The sequence below is a fragment of the Sturnira hondurensis genome, unplaced genomic scaffold (assembly GCF_014824575.4).
Source record: "Sturnira hondurensis isolate 20B ecotype Veracruz unplaced genomic scaffold, ASM1482457v3 Scaffold0014854, whole genome shotgun sequence".
Classification (NCBI taxonomy): Eukaryota; Metazoa; Chordata; class Mammalia; order Chiroptera; family Phyllostomidae; genus Sturnira; species Sturnira hondurensis.
The window spans coordinates 786,994-806,000 of record NW_028087485.1 but is presented as its reverse complement, the minus strand read 5'-3'; the positions used below and the strand labels follow the sequence as shown (position 1 = coordinate 806,000).

The following is a 19,007-nucleotide window of genomic DNA, read 5'->3' as shown; positions in this document are numbered from 1 at the left end:
AACAGCATTATTGGCCCCCATGCCGCCTCATTCTCCTACTCTTCCTCCCTCTTTCCTTTGCGTTTTACGTTAACTTCCTTAGTTTCCTGTGTTCCTCAGGGCTGCACTCTAGATGTTCCGCTCTTGGACAAGAGGCTTTCTGTTTCCATCTGATTTACTACCATGGCTCCCACGGGTGCTTTTTACACATTTATAAATCGGTGTCACCAACCAAGCCATTGCTTGTTGGTTCAGGTGAGTCTCTTACACCTGCTGATCTAAAGCAGGTTTTTGCAGGACACTTACATGGTGCCACTTACAGCATTTGGCTTGAACCTCAGACTTGGGTTTTCGTTGTGACAATCTATTCGTTAGTGCAGGGGTCCCCAACCGCACCCGCCACCCCCCCATCCTGCCATGGACCGAAGCTTGCCTAAGCTCCACCTCCTGTCTTCACTCCTCCAAGTGTCCCCGTTCATGGGAAAACCAGTTCCTGGTGCCAAAAATGTTGGGGACCGCTGCCTTAGTGGACAGGCACAGAGCACACACATTTCACTGATTGTACTATGTTCCATTTTTTTCTTTTAAGTATCTGGTGAATCCATTAATGTTTTTCAACCGCCTGTGGCCAAGCTAGTTTAGAGCACTCTCACATATCACTTTCCCTGCTTCTGGGTGTGACTGTAGGACCACCTGACGCTATGCCCCGCCCTAAGCGCCATTTCCCTTAGAGACTTTGGAGCTACCCTCACTAGTATACTTTGATGTGGGCAGTAGATTTTCTGGAAGAGTCAGAGTTGATGAAATGAAGGTAGTTGAACTGTAATTTGAATATGTAAAAGCGAACTGTTTCATTTTTGAAAATTTAGTCTGTGTTGTATTTTGTTCCATTACCATTTAGTCCCCAGCAGTCACCACACTGTGGTCCATGTCCGTGAGCCCTTTTCCCTTTTTGCTCTGTCCCTCCACCTGCTAACTGCGTCCCCACCCACGCTGTCATCCTGCTCTGTATCTAGAGTCTGCCCTATTTTCCTTGTTAGTTCAGTTTCTCATTAGATTCCACATATGCATGAAATCATATGGTATTTGCCTTTCCCTGACTTATTTTACCTAGCATAATGTTCTCTAGGTCCATCCATACTGAGCAAAGGGTAAAAGTTTCTTCTTTTTTATGGCCAAATGGTTTCTATTGTGTAGATGTCCCATAGTTGTTTTTTCCACTCATCATAAAAGTATTTTGAAATTTTTTTGCTACTAGTGAACTGAATATTATAAATATATATATATCAATAATTATGGAATATTACACAGATCATATAAAGCATATGTTCTAAGTATGTACATCTATATTTTTAGACTTTAGCTAAAAATAAAAATAAGTGGAATATTGATTAAATTGGTTTTATTTTACAGAAAATATGTTGAGCGACAATATTAATACTTATATTACATTTTCATTAAATAGTTGTAACTGCTCTTTAATAATGTATATTTTATTACAAGTTATATTATCAAATATGGTTATATTTTTGCCTAATTCCCTTCCCTTTCTATAGTAATCCATTAAAGTTTTAAATTTATTTTTAATTAATTATTGTGTTATTCTATAAAACATTTTAGTGAGGCCCTGGCTGGTGTGGCTCAGTGAATTGAGCACCGGCTTGTGAATCAAAGGGTTTTTAGTTCAGTTCCTAGTCAGGGCACATGCCTGGGTTGTGGGCCGGGTCCCCAGTAGGAGGTGCACAAGAGGCAACCACACATTGATGTTTCTCTCCCTCTCTTCCTCCCTCACTTCCCCTCTCTAAAAATAAATAAATTACATATTAAAAAAAATTTTAGTGCGAGTTATATGACAGACAAGCAGTCCTTGTACCACAGAAACTGTGAGTGGGCGAAGACTGTAGTGACTGCTGAGTTAAAGGGCACGTTATCACTTCTTACTCTAAACACACTGCTGCCCAGACTCGCTGGCTCCATGATTTTCTTTAATGTTTATGAGGATGCTTGAGAAAAAAATGTCTTCGTTGAGGATTTTTATTTTACTTTTTTATAAGTGTTATGCTATTTTTTGCTTTTACTTCCTATTACCGAGTTACATGTATAGTAAAACCTTATTTCTTAGAGCATGATAAATCTTACACTTACTGATGGAATTCTCAAAATCAAGAAAATTATTTTTCCTCTCAGACACAAACCACAGCTACCAGGGCAGGGAGATCATACACCGTCAAACAGACTTCAGTTTGGCCAGGGAAAGCGTCTGCTGTTTCGATGTATTAGTCAATCAATTTATGTATTTAAGGAAGTAGTTTTCGTTCAGTGTAAATCATTCTAGTTTTAAACCAGTTTTTGTCATTGTCCTCGACATAGTATTTTATGTTTTAGATTGCCCACTACTTCAGCCTTCACATATCCTTGAAAATTCCAGTTGTGGCTGAGAGGCATATAACAGTGTTTGTCGTATAAGTACATCAATGACCTAGTAATTAAGCAGGACTTTTTTTTCTTTTGGGGCACTAGGAATCATGCTAATAGGTTGATTTGCCTCAGTTTTTAAAGTGACATTTTATTTTAAGTTGAGAAAATCATGCCAGTATATTGATTTGTACCAGTTCTTTATTAGTTCTTTAATACATTCTCTGTGACTTGTAATGCCATGCAATTGAATCTTGGCGATAAAAAAAAAGAAAAATACTACTAAAACTGCAACGCAAATAACCTGAAAAACAGAAAGAGCGCATTGAGCTTAACCACTGTGTATTGTACTGTAGTGCTGCTCACCAACCCTTCCACATTACTGTTTACATTAAATTAGTTGGCATCTAAGCTACCTGCTCCTGAGTCAATGGGATTTGGTAATTCACCGCTGTCAATCGGCAAACTGATGTCATAATGAGAATAATGCTAGGATGGAGCAATTTTAATTTCCATAGTAGGCTAGGTGATATCCCCGTACTAATAACCAGTTGTGTTACAAGTGTGTTAGCAACACGAACGTATATGATGAGCCAGCTGAGCCCAAATAAGGTGGTTAGCTGCTAGAGTAGGTGTTGAAGTGAAGAGGAAGTTTTATCTCATGTATATTGTTTGAAAAGTAAGGTTATAACACAAAGGTGCTGATAAAGATATCCTTGTGAAATATTTTCCCCAAATTACCCCACAGGACACATATTGTTGTAGTTGTTTTCCAAATTGTTACAAGCTTGAGGAATTTATCACATATATATTAAAACATACGTCTTCCTTTCTCTTTAAGCTACAATTCTTTTTTGTCATGAAACCTAGGTTTCCATAAATTTAAGAAGTGGCATTTGATATTGCTAATCAATCTTGTCAGTTATGAAACTAATACATTGATTATACTAATCAGAATATGAATGTGAGGTAATTATTAAATGATACTTAAGCATATTACTGTAGAGCTAAATGAAAAGATTTTATGACAACTAAAATATAAGATTGGTTATGATAGATACAGATGTTCTAGAGATTAAGTGAAGAAAAATGTATCATATCAAGTTTGTAGTGTCAGAATTCAGTAGTAAGAAACAGAGACCATATTGTCCACAAAGTTGAAAATCTTTACAGATTATTCACAGACCTTTAACAAAACAAGTTTGTTGTCTCCTTATTTTAATATTAATACAAATGTTATTTTTATAAGCAATAAAGTTGCTCAAATTAGATATGGTGGCTTATATTTTCTTAGAAAAATATAGTTTTTTCTATAGTTATAGAAAATGACTTATAAAGAACCCATTTAACCTTTCATTTGTAAAATGAATCTAAGCACCAAAGAAGTGGTCCCAATTCTTTATAGTAACAGTTTTTTAAAGTGATTAATTTCTTCCCTAAATCTAATTAAACTCTTCAAAAATTTAATGAATTCTTGTTCAGTATTCACATAACCAAACAGACATTTTTGAATACTTGCCATCATAAAATGATTTGATTGTATAGACTTCTATGATTTTTATGTAACATAGAGCAAACAATTTTATTTCTATGTAATCTTTATTATCATTTTTAATATGAAAGCAGTTTAACCAGGTCCTGTACCTCCATGGATATTGTTGGAAATTTAAAAAAATTTTAAAGTAATGTAGCAATGAATATTGTATGATCACATTTAGGAGTGTGTATGAACTGAAAAATGGATAAACAGATTTTGATATATCATACTGTGTCATAACACTCAATAATAAAATATATTTATACAAGCACTGACATGGGCAAAGCTTGAAAACACTATGCTAAGTGAAAGAGATCAAACATGAAATATTGTGTGCCCTGTGATTCCATTTGTATGAAATTGTAGAAACATGAAGAGCCATGGTGATACAAAGGACATAGAAGGTTCAGGGCGTGTGGAGGGTTCAGCTGCCCCAGGCAAAGGAGGGCATTTTAAGCTGATGAAACTTCCATATTTTCATTGTGGTTGCAGTTGTATAGCTTGGTAAAAATTGCCAAAATCCAAAAAATATATACATTAAAAAGAATTTATTTATGTTTATGTTATACTTCAATAAAGGTATTATTGACCTGTAATTGTGAGTGTATTTCAAATGTTATGATCTTTCCAAATATGAAATATTTGAGTATTGAGTATTATGTCACCACAATGCATAAGAAATGGTAACATTTCAAGTGAGAAATATCTCTGTAAATTGCAGTCATCTCAGATTTTCCATGTGATGTATTTGCTTGAAATTCAAAATTAAAATGGTATACATAAAAATTACTACAGATTAAGGAACCCTCTCAACTGAATGACTTTAAAAATATTTAATACTAATTTAAAGAATTAATAGTATAAAGCTGTACATTCACATAATATAATATCTGAAGAACCAATTTCAAATATGGATACATGATTTATTTTAATTGAGTCCTTTTTTTAGGAGCTAAACTGAAAGAATGTAGTAAGCAATATAAATCGAGACATTAAAATTTTTTTTGATATAACAGTAGTTTTTATATTTTTTAATAGACTTTCCAAATCTTTTTCAGTAGTTTCAGATAATTCTCCACAATATAATGAAAGTTTTTTTTTTTTTTTAGATTTTATTTATTTATCTTTAGAGGGGAAGGGAAGGAGAGGAGAGAAATATCAATGTATGGTTGCCTCTCGTGAGTCCCCTGCTGGGAACTGTCCTGCAACCCAGGCATGTGCCCTGACTGGGAATCGAACCGCAATTGTGTGGTTCGCAGGCCCGCACTCAGTCCACTGAGCTACACCAGCCAGGGCTATAATGGAAGTTTTCATGGAATTCCTGTTTAGTCATTGTATGTTGAGCTTCTGTTGCCTTGCATTTTTTAAAAGTATGTTTTATTGACTATGCTATTACAGTTGTCCCAATGTTCCCCCTTTACCCACCTCTGCCTGGTACCCTACTTCCCTTAAGTAATCCTTCCTTTAGTTCATGTCCATGGGTCATGCATATAAGCTCTTTGGCTTCTCCATTCCATATACTGTTCTTAATATCCCTGTCTATCTTGTGCCTACCAGTTATGCTTCTCTTCCCTGTCCCTTCCCCCCATTCTCCTTCTTCTCCTTCCCTGTTGATAACCTTCTGTGTGATCTCCATACCTATGAGTCTGTCCCTGTTCTGTTTGTATGCTTAGTTTGCTTTTGTTTTTATTTTTAATTTCAGTTAATAGTTGTGAGCTTGTTGTCAATTTAATGTTCATAGTTTTGATCTTCTTTTTTTTTTAAAAAAATAAGTCCCTTCAACATTTCACATAAGGGCTTGGTGATGATGAACTCCTTTAGGTTTATCTTGTCTGGGAAGCACTTTATCTGCCCTTCTATTTTAAATGATAACTTTGTTTTTGCATTTAGGTCCTTGCCATTCATGACTTTGAATACTTCTTTCCAGCCCCTTCTTGCCTATAAGTTTTCTTTTGAGAAGTCAGCTGACAGGCTTATGGGAACTCCTTTGTAGGTAACCGTCCCCTTTTCTCTTGCTGCTTTTAAGATTCTCTCTTTATCTTTAATCTTTGGGCATTTAATTATGATGTGTCTTGGTGTGGTCCTCTTTGTTTAACTTGTTTGGAACTCTCTGTGTTTTCTGGACTGGTATGTCTATTTCCTTCACCAAATTAGGGAAGTTTTCTTTCATTATTTTCTTCAAATAATCTTTCAGTTTCTCGCTCTTCTCTTCTTCTACGGCATCCCTGTGATTCCGATGTTGGCATGTTTGGAGATGTCCCAGAGTCTCCTTATTTTCTCCTTGTTTTTTTTTTTTTTTTTTGAATTCTTGTTTCTTCATTCTGTTCTGGTTGACTGTTTATTGGTCTGAACCCCGGCTTCCTTCCCTGCACTGTTGGTTCCCTGTGGATTTTACTTTATACCACTTAGTGTAGGCTTCATTTCTTCCCTCATGCTTTTGCCATACTCAGTGAGTTCTCTAAGCATCCTGATCACCAGTGTTTTAAAATCTGAATCTGATAGGTTGACTATCTCTAATTTACTTAGTTCTTTTACTGGGTTTTTTTGTTCTGTTCTTTCATTTGGGCCACATTTCTTTATCTCCTCACTTTGGCAGCCTCCCTGTGTTTGTTTCTATGTATTAGGTAGAGCTGTTTTGACTCCTTGTCTTGGTGTACCTGTTACACTGTATGGGGTGGAGCTTTGGGTAATTGCCAGGATGAAGACAGCCTGTTTCACTGCTCTGTGGCTTTGTACATGGGGGAGGGGACAAAGAAGGAGCAATACCGCTACCTGCCTGCTGGAGGCTTGTTTGGCACTTGCCCCGCTTCTAGTCATGTATGTGACTGGTGCCCCTCTAGCTGTTGTCCTGGCATTGATTCCTAGAATGGGGGAGTTTGTGTACATCTCTAGGACCCTGCAGGCTCTTTAAATGAACTCTCCTGAGAGACTGGCAGTGTCTTCTGCTACCCCAACCCCCACTGGTTTTTACAGCCAGGAGTTATGAGAATTTATATTCCCAGCGCTGGGACCCTGGGCTATGAGGTCTGGCCTGGATCTCGCTCCCCAGGTGTCCCTAATGTGGGACTGCCCATTCTTCTGGCCATTGCCACTGCCACCTGCTCACTGCTGCCACACAATATCCTCTCCACCCTGGCTCCCCATCCGTATTCCTCCTGCCAGTCTGGGTGAATATGTCTTCTTTAAATCCTTGGTTGTCAGACTTCCACACAGTTCTATTTCCTGGCAGTTGTGGGTGTTTTTTGTTTTGAGGTTGGTTGCAGTCCTTCTTGTGGTTGTGCAGGGGGTAGAGTGTATCTGCCTATGCCTCCATCTTGACCCAAAGTCTGTTTCCTGCAAGATATTAAAATTCTTAAACTCAAACTCATTGAAACCAAAATAAAATTAAAGTGTGTCTAAATTATTTATTATGAATATATATGTAGAAAATATATTAGACATAAATCAGTGTATATGCCCTTAAGCTCATCTTTTGTAGTCTAATGCTCATGTTACTATTGGCATACTTAAATTATATCCATTAAAGATTGTCACTTGGACTTAATCAACTATTTCTTTTTATTTTTCCATTTTCCAAACATCCTCTTAAACTAGAACTTTAACTTTTAATACTTATAATCTGTATTGCAGATCACAATTTATAAAAAATGGTTTTATAAGCATAAATGGCATATAGGTTTTTATCTGAGCCATTGCTCTTGCTTTTATATGTTCTTGATTGATGAATTAAAACTTGAGGCTCTTCACAAAACCTCATTAATATGCTAATACTGTAATTAAGAACAGGTAGCATTGCAAATGCAATTTCTTTTTGTCTTTTGAAAGGGCCTATTTTATTTTTTAGGATTTACAAATGTTTTTTGAAAAGTGTTTGGAAAAATAGTATTCTTTAGCTTCAAGCAAAAGTATTTTTGAAAAAATAATATTCTTTAACTTTAATATATTCTCTGGACAAGTAGATATAAAGTTTTATCTATTTTAACTGACATAATCTTGATATAAAAATAATTCTCATTTTCTTGTACAACTTGACCTTTAGTTAAAATGAAACTTTTTTAAAGCCCTTTTATTTAGAACATTGAGATATATATCTCTATAAGTTACTGCAATTTATTTACTAAACACTTATAAGTCAAGATGCCAGATTCTTTGCTAGTTGCTAGGAATGTATAGCTGACCGTGGTAATGCCTGACTTCAAATATCTTGAAATCAAATGGAGCGAAAAGAAAAATAAGCTAATCATCACAGTACACTGATAAACAGTACACAGGTCTTAGGAAAGAGTACAATGTAAGAGCTGGCTGGGACATGGCACACTGGTTTCCATTTTAGTTCTGCTTTTTGCGGGGGTAACCTGTGAACCATTATGTCCTTATCTATAAAACGGACTTAATAGCATTACTTATTTTATGTGGTTATTTTGTTGATTAAAGAAATTAGTGTGTGGAAAACAGCCCAGTGCCAGGGCAATAGTAAATGGTTTCCAAAAGTTGGAGGATTTTTTTTTAGGTAGTAGTAATGTTGTAGAAGTATCTGGTAGCAATTGAGGCCACCAAATAGACAGGATCTTGAGTTGCACTGCCAGGCAATGAATCATTTGGACTGAAACTCCCCAAGAGAAGGTGTTAGGGCAAGAGGGAACCGTTCCTGCTGACCCAGGACAGGGGGTGGTAATGAATGGCAAACACTGGAAACTACTAAAACCGTTATCTGATCAGACTTTGGTGTCAGTGCTAAGTGTAGAGAAAGATGCAAGGGCCACACTTGAAGGTCATTCTTTGCTGTGGCCAGGAAGTTGGAGCCCAAGCTGAAAGTGATGAAGAAACACTGGGGAAATTTAAGCAGGGGGATGAAGGGCTGTGAACGGGAATTACAGAAACCTCCTCCAGTTTCCAAGAGAGCATTTCGTCAGCCGGGTGAAAAGTGACCAGGGGATTGTGAAATTGGAGACCCGGAGACCAGTTGAGTTTTTACATTAAACCAGGAGGAAAGTTATGAGTGCATTCACTAAGGCATTTATTTGCTCTAAAAATAATTAAACCCATTAAATTTTCATAGGCAATATTCAAGGATTTATAACCATTGTAATTTGTGTTATATTTATAAAGGATTGGCTGGTGTGTTTATTCCTCATGTTTTTATCCAGAAATAGATTTTATATTTAAAAATTATCCATTTTCCATTTAACCCCATTTTAAAAAATCTTACTTTATCAGGGATGATGCATATTATTATATCAATTAGCAATGTGTTACTCTCTATAGGAAGTTTGTGCTTATTGGGATAAATTATCATAGTTGATCTCATCTAATAATAGGTAACTTAATCTCCAGTTTGCTCTAATTTATTTAAAAAATGAGTAAGGAAAAACCTGATGCAATCTTGAATTGCTATCTGAAACACAGCCCATTGTTTCTGAGCTGGCTGATTTCCGTTATAACTTCCATTATTTAAGAATGCTTTTATGTCAGCATTTGGCTCAACTGGAGCCTAAATAGTGGTTGGTAAAACCTCTTTTACTTTGTCAGATGAACCTGATAGTTTCAGCACATCCCGTTACATTTTCATTTTTATTTATCTCAAATATATCAGAATTTGTTAATGGTGGTCTGACATTTGCACCAACATACTAACTTGTCCTTCAGAATAAGAGCAAATAAGAAATATCCAAATAAGAATTCTGATCATCTGTGGTAAATCTGACACTATTAATCTACTTCTCCAGCCAGACTCTCATAATGTAAACATTTCTGTTGAATCATACGTTCAAAATGTTGGTTGTTATTATTTTATAAGAGGTAGCATAACTTAAGCTTAGGTTTTAGATTTTGGAAATGTATTCAGTGTGCATTTATTTGTGTTGAAGCTCGAATGGACAGAACAGATTGCCATCACTGTTGCTCCAGTTCCAGCTCACTCAGTATTTTAACATTCATTTCATCAATTATTTGAGAGCTCTTTAAAAACCTGGGACAAATGAAGATATTACTAAATTTCACTATTAATTGGTCTCTTGACTTTGCAATGATCCATTATGTTAATAGAAAATGTAATTATTATTGGACGAAGAAACGCATCTGCACGATTTGGTGAGGTGCATTTTAATGTCATAGGATTTCATAGGACACTTGTAGCAGTCATTCCTGAAGTAATTTTGTATTCATTTTCTTAAACCATTTAATTTTTAGGACCCAGGCAAATGCTATCATTAGTAGTTACTATATTAGGTGTCCTAGATAAAATTTTGATTGCAGCATAAATGATTTATAATATGGTAATCCAATTACCTTGATCATTTAAAAATATTGTGCTTAGAAGTGCCCTAAAATATCACCATGTCAATGCAGTAAGTTTCAAACTTCCTTTTATTTTGATCTTTCAGATTGCATTTTCACAACACAACACAATCATGGATCTCGTACAGTTTTTTGTCACCTTCTTCAGGTAATTTGCTTTTATTGACTTTGAATTTGTTAAACCTGTATTTTGATATTTGTTCTGTCAACCTGTTAGGTAATTCAGTAAATTTTTAACCTTAAAATACCATGCAGTGTTATATGTGATACTTTATATCATATATGTTATGAATATATATATTCATACAGATCATGAATCATTTTACATGCTTAAATATATGCCGCAGAGCAGAGGACACATATTTGAAATATACTTTTTCAAGGTTATTTTGCTGTTGTACTATTTGTTAATGGATTTAGTAGAATGAGAATAACTTCATGTTCCCCTGTCACAAAAGTAATTAAACTCTTTTTTAATTAATGAAATTAATGGTACACTCACCATATTGATCAGGTGCATTTTCTAGAGTTAAATCAATTCAGTGATTTCTTAGGAAATTATATGTGCTTAGCAATATGTTAAAATCTGTAAGGGATAAGAACAAACATGTGTTTATGTTCTCAAGGAGTTTATAATCTAGAAGGACAAAATGTGACCAAATGGAGCATCATTCCCATAACAAATGGTTTCATAATTAAACAGCTTTGGAAAGTGTGTATACTGAAGTTAACCAGAGCACCGTAATTTGTTTTTAACTGACATCACTTGTCCGGATTTTTGGTACGTTCATTTGCAATGTGTCTTTCTGAAAGAGAGGGCGGAGCTGGAAGTGTTTCTCAAAACGTGAAAACTCTTGTCCAGGAACATTTCCTTTCCTTTCCACGGGTGATGCATAAAGCAGCACTGGGCTGGGAGAAGCAGCTCAGGTTCATTATCACAGAGTCTGAGAGCACCTGGACTGGAAGGGATGTCAGTTTCGTTGACGTGGTTACTCTGTGTATAGCTTATGTGGGTCCCTTGGGTGCCTTTGTGCCAACTAAACAAATGCATCTCCTTCTCCTGGCAGACATAGTCCCCCATCACAGCACACAACTTTATATAAAGCAGTGTGAACTTTGACCTTCGCTTGCCAATTTGGCCGTATCACCTTGTACAGTAATGGACCTTCACCACCCGACACATGATATGCCAAGCACTTCCCTAAACACCAAAGTAGCCCCTACTGGTGATCTTGTCCAGACACCTGTACAATACTTGAATTTCTAATGCCTTCCCCACAGAGGTCAGCACCCATTTTTCATGATGGGCCAGGTAGTGCCTATTTCAGGACTCGTGGGCTCTGCAGTTTCTGTTACACGTATGCAACTCTGAAGCTGCAGTGCTGAAGCCGCCCCAGCCAGTGCAGAAACCAACGAGAGTGGCCGTGTTCCAGTAAAGCTTCATTATAAAAACAGCTGGCGGGCAGGATACTGCCTGCGGCAGAATTTGCCCAGCTCCTGATCTGGCGCATGCCTGAATGCCTTTAAGGACAGGAAATGCACCGTCTCCTGAGGTGGCATTTTCCATCTTCAGATAGCTAATTTTTCTTCGTGAGAAGCTGAAATCTGTGTCCCTACAATCTCTCTTTTAATTTATCCATATGGGCCCATATAGAGAGCCTAGTCTCTTGTCTCCATGAACAGCCCTTCAGTTTTCTACACTCGTTTCTCAAATTTGCACGTTCCCTGCTTATTTTTTTATTTTTATTTTTTATAGCCTCCTAACCTCTTTTTTCAATTTTATTTATTTATCTTTAGAGAGGAAGGGACAGAGAGAAAGAGAGAAATATCAATGTATGGTTGCCACTCATGAGTCCCCTGATGGGAACTGGCCTGCAACCCAGCCATGTGCCCTGACTAGGAATCGAACCGCGATCGTGTGGTTCGCAGGCCTGTGCTCAGTCCACTGAGCCACACCAGCCAGGGCCTTCCCTGCTTATTAATCCATTTCTGTTGTTAACCCCTTTGCTATGGTGGTCGTTTTCCTCTGAGAACAATTGTGTTCATCTGTGTCCCTACAAAAGTTGTAATTTCTGGAATTTAATGCTATAAACATTTATCTCTAACATGTGTGCAAGTTTTATTCATGCTTTAAATTTGTCCCTTAAAAGTGAAATTTGAGGAAACATCTTAAATACAATTAATGTTTTATGACTTTATACTTCTGAATATAAATGGATTTTAAGGCCATTAATTACATTATTATATGTTTTGGGAAAGTATGAGAAGATAAAATCAAATGAGCCTTATTTAATGCATCAAAATAAAACTGTTAATGCAGAACAGTGTGGATGGATATAGCCTAAAAAGTTCAGCTGTGTGAAAATTCACAATGCTGAATATATGAACTATTTAAATATTTAAGGTTATAGTTGAAGCTTTTGAATTTGTGCACATATTTCAGTTTGATAGTTCTTTCATTAAATAAAAAGGAAGTTGATGTGTACCACGTCTTAGAGATGGTCTCATTTATTATGTTGTCACCAGGAACAAAGTGGAAAAATTTTAGTCATCATGCGAGGTAAAATGTATTTGGTGGGTTTTTTTTGTCTTTTGAATCTCTTTCAGTATTGAAATGTAAATTTGTATTAAAATTGCCTTACTGTGAAGAAAAACATGGACAGAATATTTTGGAGTTCATTTGTTTTTCTTAAATAAGGTCAATGATAAATCTTATTTATTTATTTTAATTTAATGATTTTAGAGAGGTGGAAAGGGGGCAGAGAGAGAGTGAGAGAGACACTGATTTGTTGTTCCACTTATTTATACACTCATTGGTTGATTCTTGTATATGCCCCGACTGTGGATCGAACCCGCAACCTTGGCATATTGGAAGAACAATGCTCTAACCAATTGAGCTACCTGGCCAGGGCCCGATAAATTTTAAAAGAGCGTTTCAGTCAGGCCACCATTACTGCGATTGCCTTTTCTAACCAAGTCATTCAAGTAGCAGAGGAAAATGCGTCTGCTTTTTGGTTCTGCCATGGTTCGATGGAAGCTACTTCACAAATTCTTTCTGCTTTTTTAACTCCACGTATTGGGCCTAGTTCTGGTGGTAGGCATGGTTAGGCCAGTGTCGGGGAGATTGTAGACACAGCCCGGCCCTATTCTTAGCTTTCTGAACCATCACCGCACATCACCGAACATCTCTAAGTGTCAATCTTCTCCTGTGGAGAATTAAAGAATTTTATTGTTGTGAATTTTATTTGGTTGTTATTTGTTAGAGTCTGTGATATAATAGAGTAAATGATTATAAAACTGAAAGAAGTTATTTTAAAAATAAGTTCCTTTTTCTGGTATGCAAAAGAGAAAAGTAAATCTGTGTGAAACTGGAGTCTGAATTATTTATTTTAAAAGAAGTTAAGGCTGGTGAATTAAATGGAGAGGTAGTAGGGACCGTTGCCCCTGCATCTTTTAGATTTATAATGGTGGTAATAGTTTTCACTAGCCCACTGGGGTGACGTCATGTTTCTGATTTACCAGCTTGACCAGAAGGAGGGTAGTTCAGAGGTTGCCGCCTGGTCTTGCCCACTAGGATAGGTCTTGCCAGACAGGCCAGGGGTGCGGTATACGAGTTATTGTAACTAACTTGAACATAAATTCTAGTTTTACACTTCAGAACCAGGTAAGTTATCACCAGGTACATCCACAGACCCTGTTGGCATGCCATGAGCCAGAATTTGCCAGAATTTGTTACCTGGTCCCAGAAGACACCTAGCTCTTTCAAAGTGCCGTGATGCCACTTTAGTCCTTGGGTGTCTGTGACATCTGTAACCCTGTGTCTAATAGTAACCAAGCCATCTACTTATTCCTCTTGCACTGTGTACACCCATGTGTGTAGCCATATATATACCCAAATATGCGCAGGCCCCTTTGTATAGAAATCATACCCAGGTCCATTGGGGGATCATTTTATACACTCTCAAAGATGTTTCATCATGTCCTTCCTTCTGTGGACCCAGCCATCTGTTCAGTCAGTGGTTTCTGCATTTGTAAATTAGCTCATCCTGGGACTGAGCAGAAGATCATGATTTTTTATTGAATTCATTGGGGTGCATTGTGCTACATGAATAAGCCAATCAGAGAAAGACAAGCACCATGTGATTCCACTCATACATGGTATCTAATGAACAAAATAAAGTAGAAACAGACTCATAGATAGAGGATCATGATTTTCTGTTGGGGAAACAACCCATAACCCCTTGTCTCTTCATTCTTAGTTAAAATAAAACTAAATGTGCCTCCCTATTGCGCCCCTCGGGGTACCTTGCATTTTTAATAATCTCCGCAGCACCATCCCAGCATATTCCCTCTGTCGGCTTCTGTTCTCTTCCACGCACTAGGGCAACTCAGGTATTTCCGTTTCCCTTTGCATTGCCCACTGCTTTTTTCCAGGCTCCTGAGAGTCACTCCAGCAACAGGCATGCCTATCCCCTGGGGTCCTCATTAGGGCATTGCATCTCCTGTGGTTCTGAGAGTACACGCCAGTAGTCATGAATTTTTGCTTATCCAGTCTTACATGCCTTCCACCTTGATCACATTCCACCAACAGGCAATTGTGGTCATATTCCTCTGGCTCCTGCCAGCCCGTGCTAGCTAATTCTTGCAGCTCTTTTAAAAGGTAATTGCCTCCCATTCTTATCAGGCCAATATAGACGGTGCTGGTTTAATTATGGTTGTTATTGGTCCGGCAACCAACAGAAGAGGTAGCGGCAGCTTCTCATGGGAGCTTCTGTTGGCTCTGTTGCTAGAAGAGGGAGTTGTGGAACCCAGCTCCTCAGAAGCATCCATCTAGATGTTCCATTCTAGACATTCCTGTGCCATTTTTCAAGGGCTCGGCTTTCAGAGAACTGCTCTGCCTGAGCGTCTGTCATCTTTGGAAGTCGAGTGAAAGAGCGGATCTGGCAGTTAGATCATTAGCCTGCTGCTCGTCCTTATTGGCTCTTCCACCGTCAGAGACAAGGGCCTCATTTAGAGCTCTGAAGGATACCCTCTAGCCCTCTATGCATCCAGTAAGGTCGAGGTCCTCCAGTCTCTCGTTATCGCTCCCCAGGTAGTAACACAGCATAGCAATGATCAGACAACGCTCCTCTGAAGGTGTTTTCCCCAGGTTGCCACTGGCGGAATCTCTGAGCGGCCGAACCCTTCCCCCAGCTCCCTCTGCATCTGTGCCCTACCTACCAGCATGGAGGGTTCCCTGTTAGCCTGACGAGTAATGAGTGAGCCGCCGGCTCCCAATCCCCATTTTACCTCCTGATTTCCCAGACGGCAAGTCGTCAGAGAACCAGACACTGAAATGGGATCAGGCAGGCAATAAATGTATCAGGGGAAACTCCTGCAAGGGGGAGAGAGCAAGGGAGAAGGAGAGGGACCTTGCAGACCACAACATTGATCTGACCTTTGTAAAATAGAGTGGGAAGAAAGGGAAGTTGAGTGAAAGAGCTTGCAATTGCAGGGCAGGGCTGAGAAAGTTTGACAAGACCAGTGGTAAGTCCTTGAGCCGAATCGCCCGTGAGAGTTCTGTGTCTCCCAGGATCAGACCTGCCTCGAGAGCACTGCCGTGCGCAGTCATTGACTGAGAATAGCTCTTGGGGAGTTTGCGCTCAGCGTGAACATGGCAATGGCTTTCAGAATGCAGGAGTGGGAGCCATGGATTAACTTACGCTCCCTGTTGTCAGAGGTTAGGCACATATTTTAACGGTTGTCTGATTTGTCTGTTGCTTAAAGACGTGGTAGAACTGACCTATAAAATCATATGAATTTGGCATGGTTTTTGAATTTGCTTTTGTATGATTTGATTTGTTTTTGTGGGTAGACTTTTCAATTTCCATTCAATTTCATTATGTCATTTCAGGTTTTCTGTTTTTCTTGACAGAGTTATCTTATTTTTTAAATATATCACAATTTCCTTTTTAAGCCAATGATATCTACTACATTGCATGCGTACACCACATTTTCTTATTCATTTGTCAGTGGGCATTGGAGTGGCTTCTATGTTTAAATAAATTATTTCAATCCTCATCTGAGGGTATTTTTTTTTAAAGTTGATTTTAGAGAGTGAAGAAAGGAGAAAGAGAGAGAGAGAAACATTGATCGTTGCCTCTGTCAACAAGCCAACCAGGGATCAAACCTGCTACCTTTGGGTATACAAGACAATGCCCCAATCCCCTGAGACACACTGACCAGGGATGAGTCAGTTTTGGGGAGGTTCATTTGGGTATTTTTCTATGAATTTTGCCTAAATGATTCCTGAAGTGGAATTTATGGATTCTTCCCAGCCTTCACTTAACTCCTACCACTTTTGGTAGCCGGGTCCCTCACCGGCATCCTGGGCTGAAGCCTGTTAGTGCATAGCTTTCAAGTAGCCAAACGATGGGGGAAGAGTGGGCTTGTGTAATGTTGTATGATGTAAGTCCTGACATGCTGCTTCCACTTTTGTTCGAACAAACTGAGAGTAAAGCTGATGCAGAGCAGACTGCGTAGTCAGAGACAAATGTAGTCAGAGCCCCGATCAGACCCAAGCTGGACATTATCTTTCCTTCTTCCTTTGTACACTGGGAGCATCTGAGTCTGCTCAGGCTGCCCAGCAAAATACCACAGACGGTGTGGCTGTAGCAGCAGACTTCGTGAAATCTCACGGTTCTGGAGGCTGGGCACTCTGAGCTCTGAGTGCCAGTGTGGTTGGTTTCTGGAGACAGCCTTCCTTTCGGTTTGCAGAAGGTGGCCTTCTTGCTGTGTGTTCACATGGCTTTTCCTTGATGTGTGCTAGGAGAAAGTGCACAGGCTCTTTAGTGTCTCTTTTTGTAAGGGCACTCATTTTATTGACTAAAGGGCTCCACCCTTATGAGCTCATTTAACTTTAATTACATCCTGAAGTCCCTACCTCTAACTACTATTATACCTGAACTTTGGCTTCAACACATGAATTTAGGAGGAACATATAACATTCTGCTTCTGGCCCTCCAGAATCTTGTCCTTATTTGCATGCGAGCTACATTCATTCCGTCCCAACAGTCCCAAAAGGTTTAACTCATTCCAGCATCAACTCTTAGTGTCCAAAGTCTCATCTCAGTCTCATCTGCATCAGAATTAAGTGAAACCCAGGGTATGAGTCGTCATGAGGCAAAATTCCTTTCCGGCCATGAACCTGTGAAACCAGACAAATTATGTGCTTCCAAAATGCAATGGCTGGACACACATAATGTAGTCATTCCCATTTCAAAAGGGAGAAATCTGAAGGAGGAGAGGGGTCATGCGCTGTAAGCATGTCCCAAACCCAAGGCAAACCGCATCAGCTCGTAAGACGGGAGAAGAATCCTCTTTGGTGTAATGTTTTGCCTCCAGGCCCACGGGGGTGTCAGCATCACCCCACAGCTCTGTGGAGCGGCCCTGTCCTTCAGTTTGGTGAGGTGGCCCTGACCCTAAAGCCCTGGGCTGCAGCCTGGCTCCCAGACACTGGGCGGTGGCATTCTGGTCTCCCCCAAACTAAAGAGGCTCCACCCTTTGAAACCTTGGAGAAACTAGACTTGCCCCCAGGGCCTGGCAGGGAGAGCCTTGGTGATCTCTTAATGACATGTGGGTCATTCCCCCCTTTTCCTGAAGCACATAGCCTGTTCCCAACAGCACACCCCTGTGGCTCCATCCTGTAGAATCCAGGAAGTCCAGCAGCATTCCTTCATCCATCCTGCTTTTCCTGTTCATTCAGTTCAGACCAGCCGTGTCTGTGCCGGTGTAATCCCAGCTCCATGTCCTGCTTCTGGTAAAATGTTGATCAAATCCATGAGCCACACCCATGCTTTCTTTGCCAAATGGTTTTTTAGCCACATCCTGAGTGTTCTCTTCCAAACAAGCTTTCTCAGTTTGTTCAATATGAGTGGACTGAGAATGTTCCAAAATTCCAAGTTCTGGTTCCTTTTTGCCTAACAATTCCATCTTCTGTTCACCTCTGTCCACTTGCATTTTACTATAAGCAGATAAGAGGGCCGAAGCCACATCTTCAATACTTTCCTTATAAATCTCTTTTCCTAGGTATCCAACTCCATGGCTTGCAAGCTCTACTTTCCACCAAACACGAGAATGCAGTTCAGCCAAGTTCTTTGCCATTTTATAATAAGGATGATGGCCTTTCCTCCAGTTCCCAGTAACCTGTTCCGCATTTCATTCTGTGGCCTTACCAGAATGACCTTTGACTTTATATGCATATCAACAGTCTGTTCATGATTATTTATATATTCTCTAAGAAAATAGTTCTCCTTATTTCTTCTGACCTCTCACCAGCATCGCCTCTTAAGTTCATGTTTCTCTCCCAGTCTCTTCACGTCAATCTAGTGTTTTCTAGCATCTCCCTCAAAATTCCCCTTCTTTTCCCAGTTCCAAAGCTGTTTCGGTACCTGCTAAATTCCCTGCCTCCAAATGTGGTCACGCTGGGTGATGGGGTTTCAGCATATGGACAGGGCCAATGTAGTCTGGTCATAGCGTGGTGTATTAAGTCCATTTAGTCCGATATTGTTGATTGTATTTTGCATGAAGTTTTCTGTTACTTGTATTTGGAGTCATCTTCAATGGTAGTGCATCCTAAGATGTAATTTTTTTTTTGCGGGTCATTTTTTAATTTTTATTTTATTTTCCTGTGTTTATTACCAGCAGGGTGGGAGTTTCTTCTTTAAAATGCTTTTCCAGCCCTGGCTGGTATGGCTCAGTGGATGGAGTACTGGCCTACGAACCAAAGGGTCATCACTGG

The 19,007-nt window shown here is 39.0% G+C and overlaps 1 protein-coding gene across 3 annotated transcripts in view; it reads left to right on the top strand.

The window, feature by feature from the left end:
* ATRNL1 (attractin like 1) overlaps positions 1-19,007 on the top strand; it is a 506,943-nt gene that overhangs the window by 191,607 nt on the left and 296,329 nt on the right. For all 3 annotated transcript variants that reach the window (XM_037063826.1, XM_037063827.1, XM_037063824.1), the window contains exon 25: positions 10,315-10,376. In XM_037063826.1, coding sequence (XP_036919721.1) covers positions 10,315-10,376 — 62 coding nt within the window. The remainder of the gene's footprint in view (positions 1-10,314; positions 10,377-19,007) is intronic.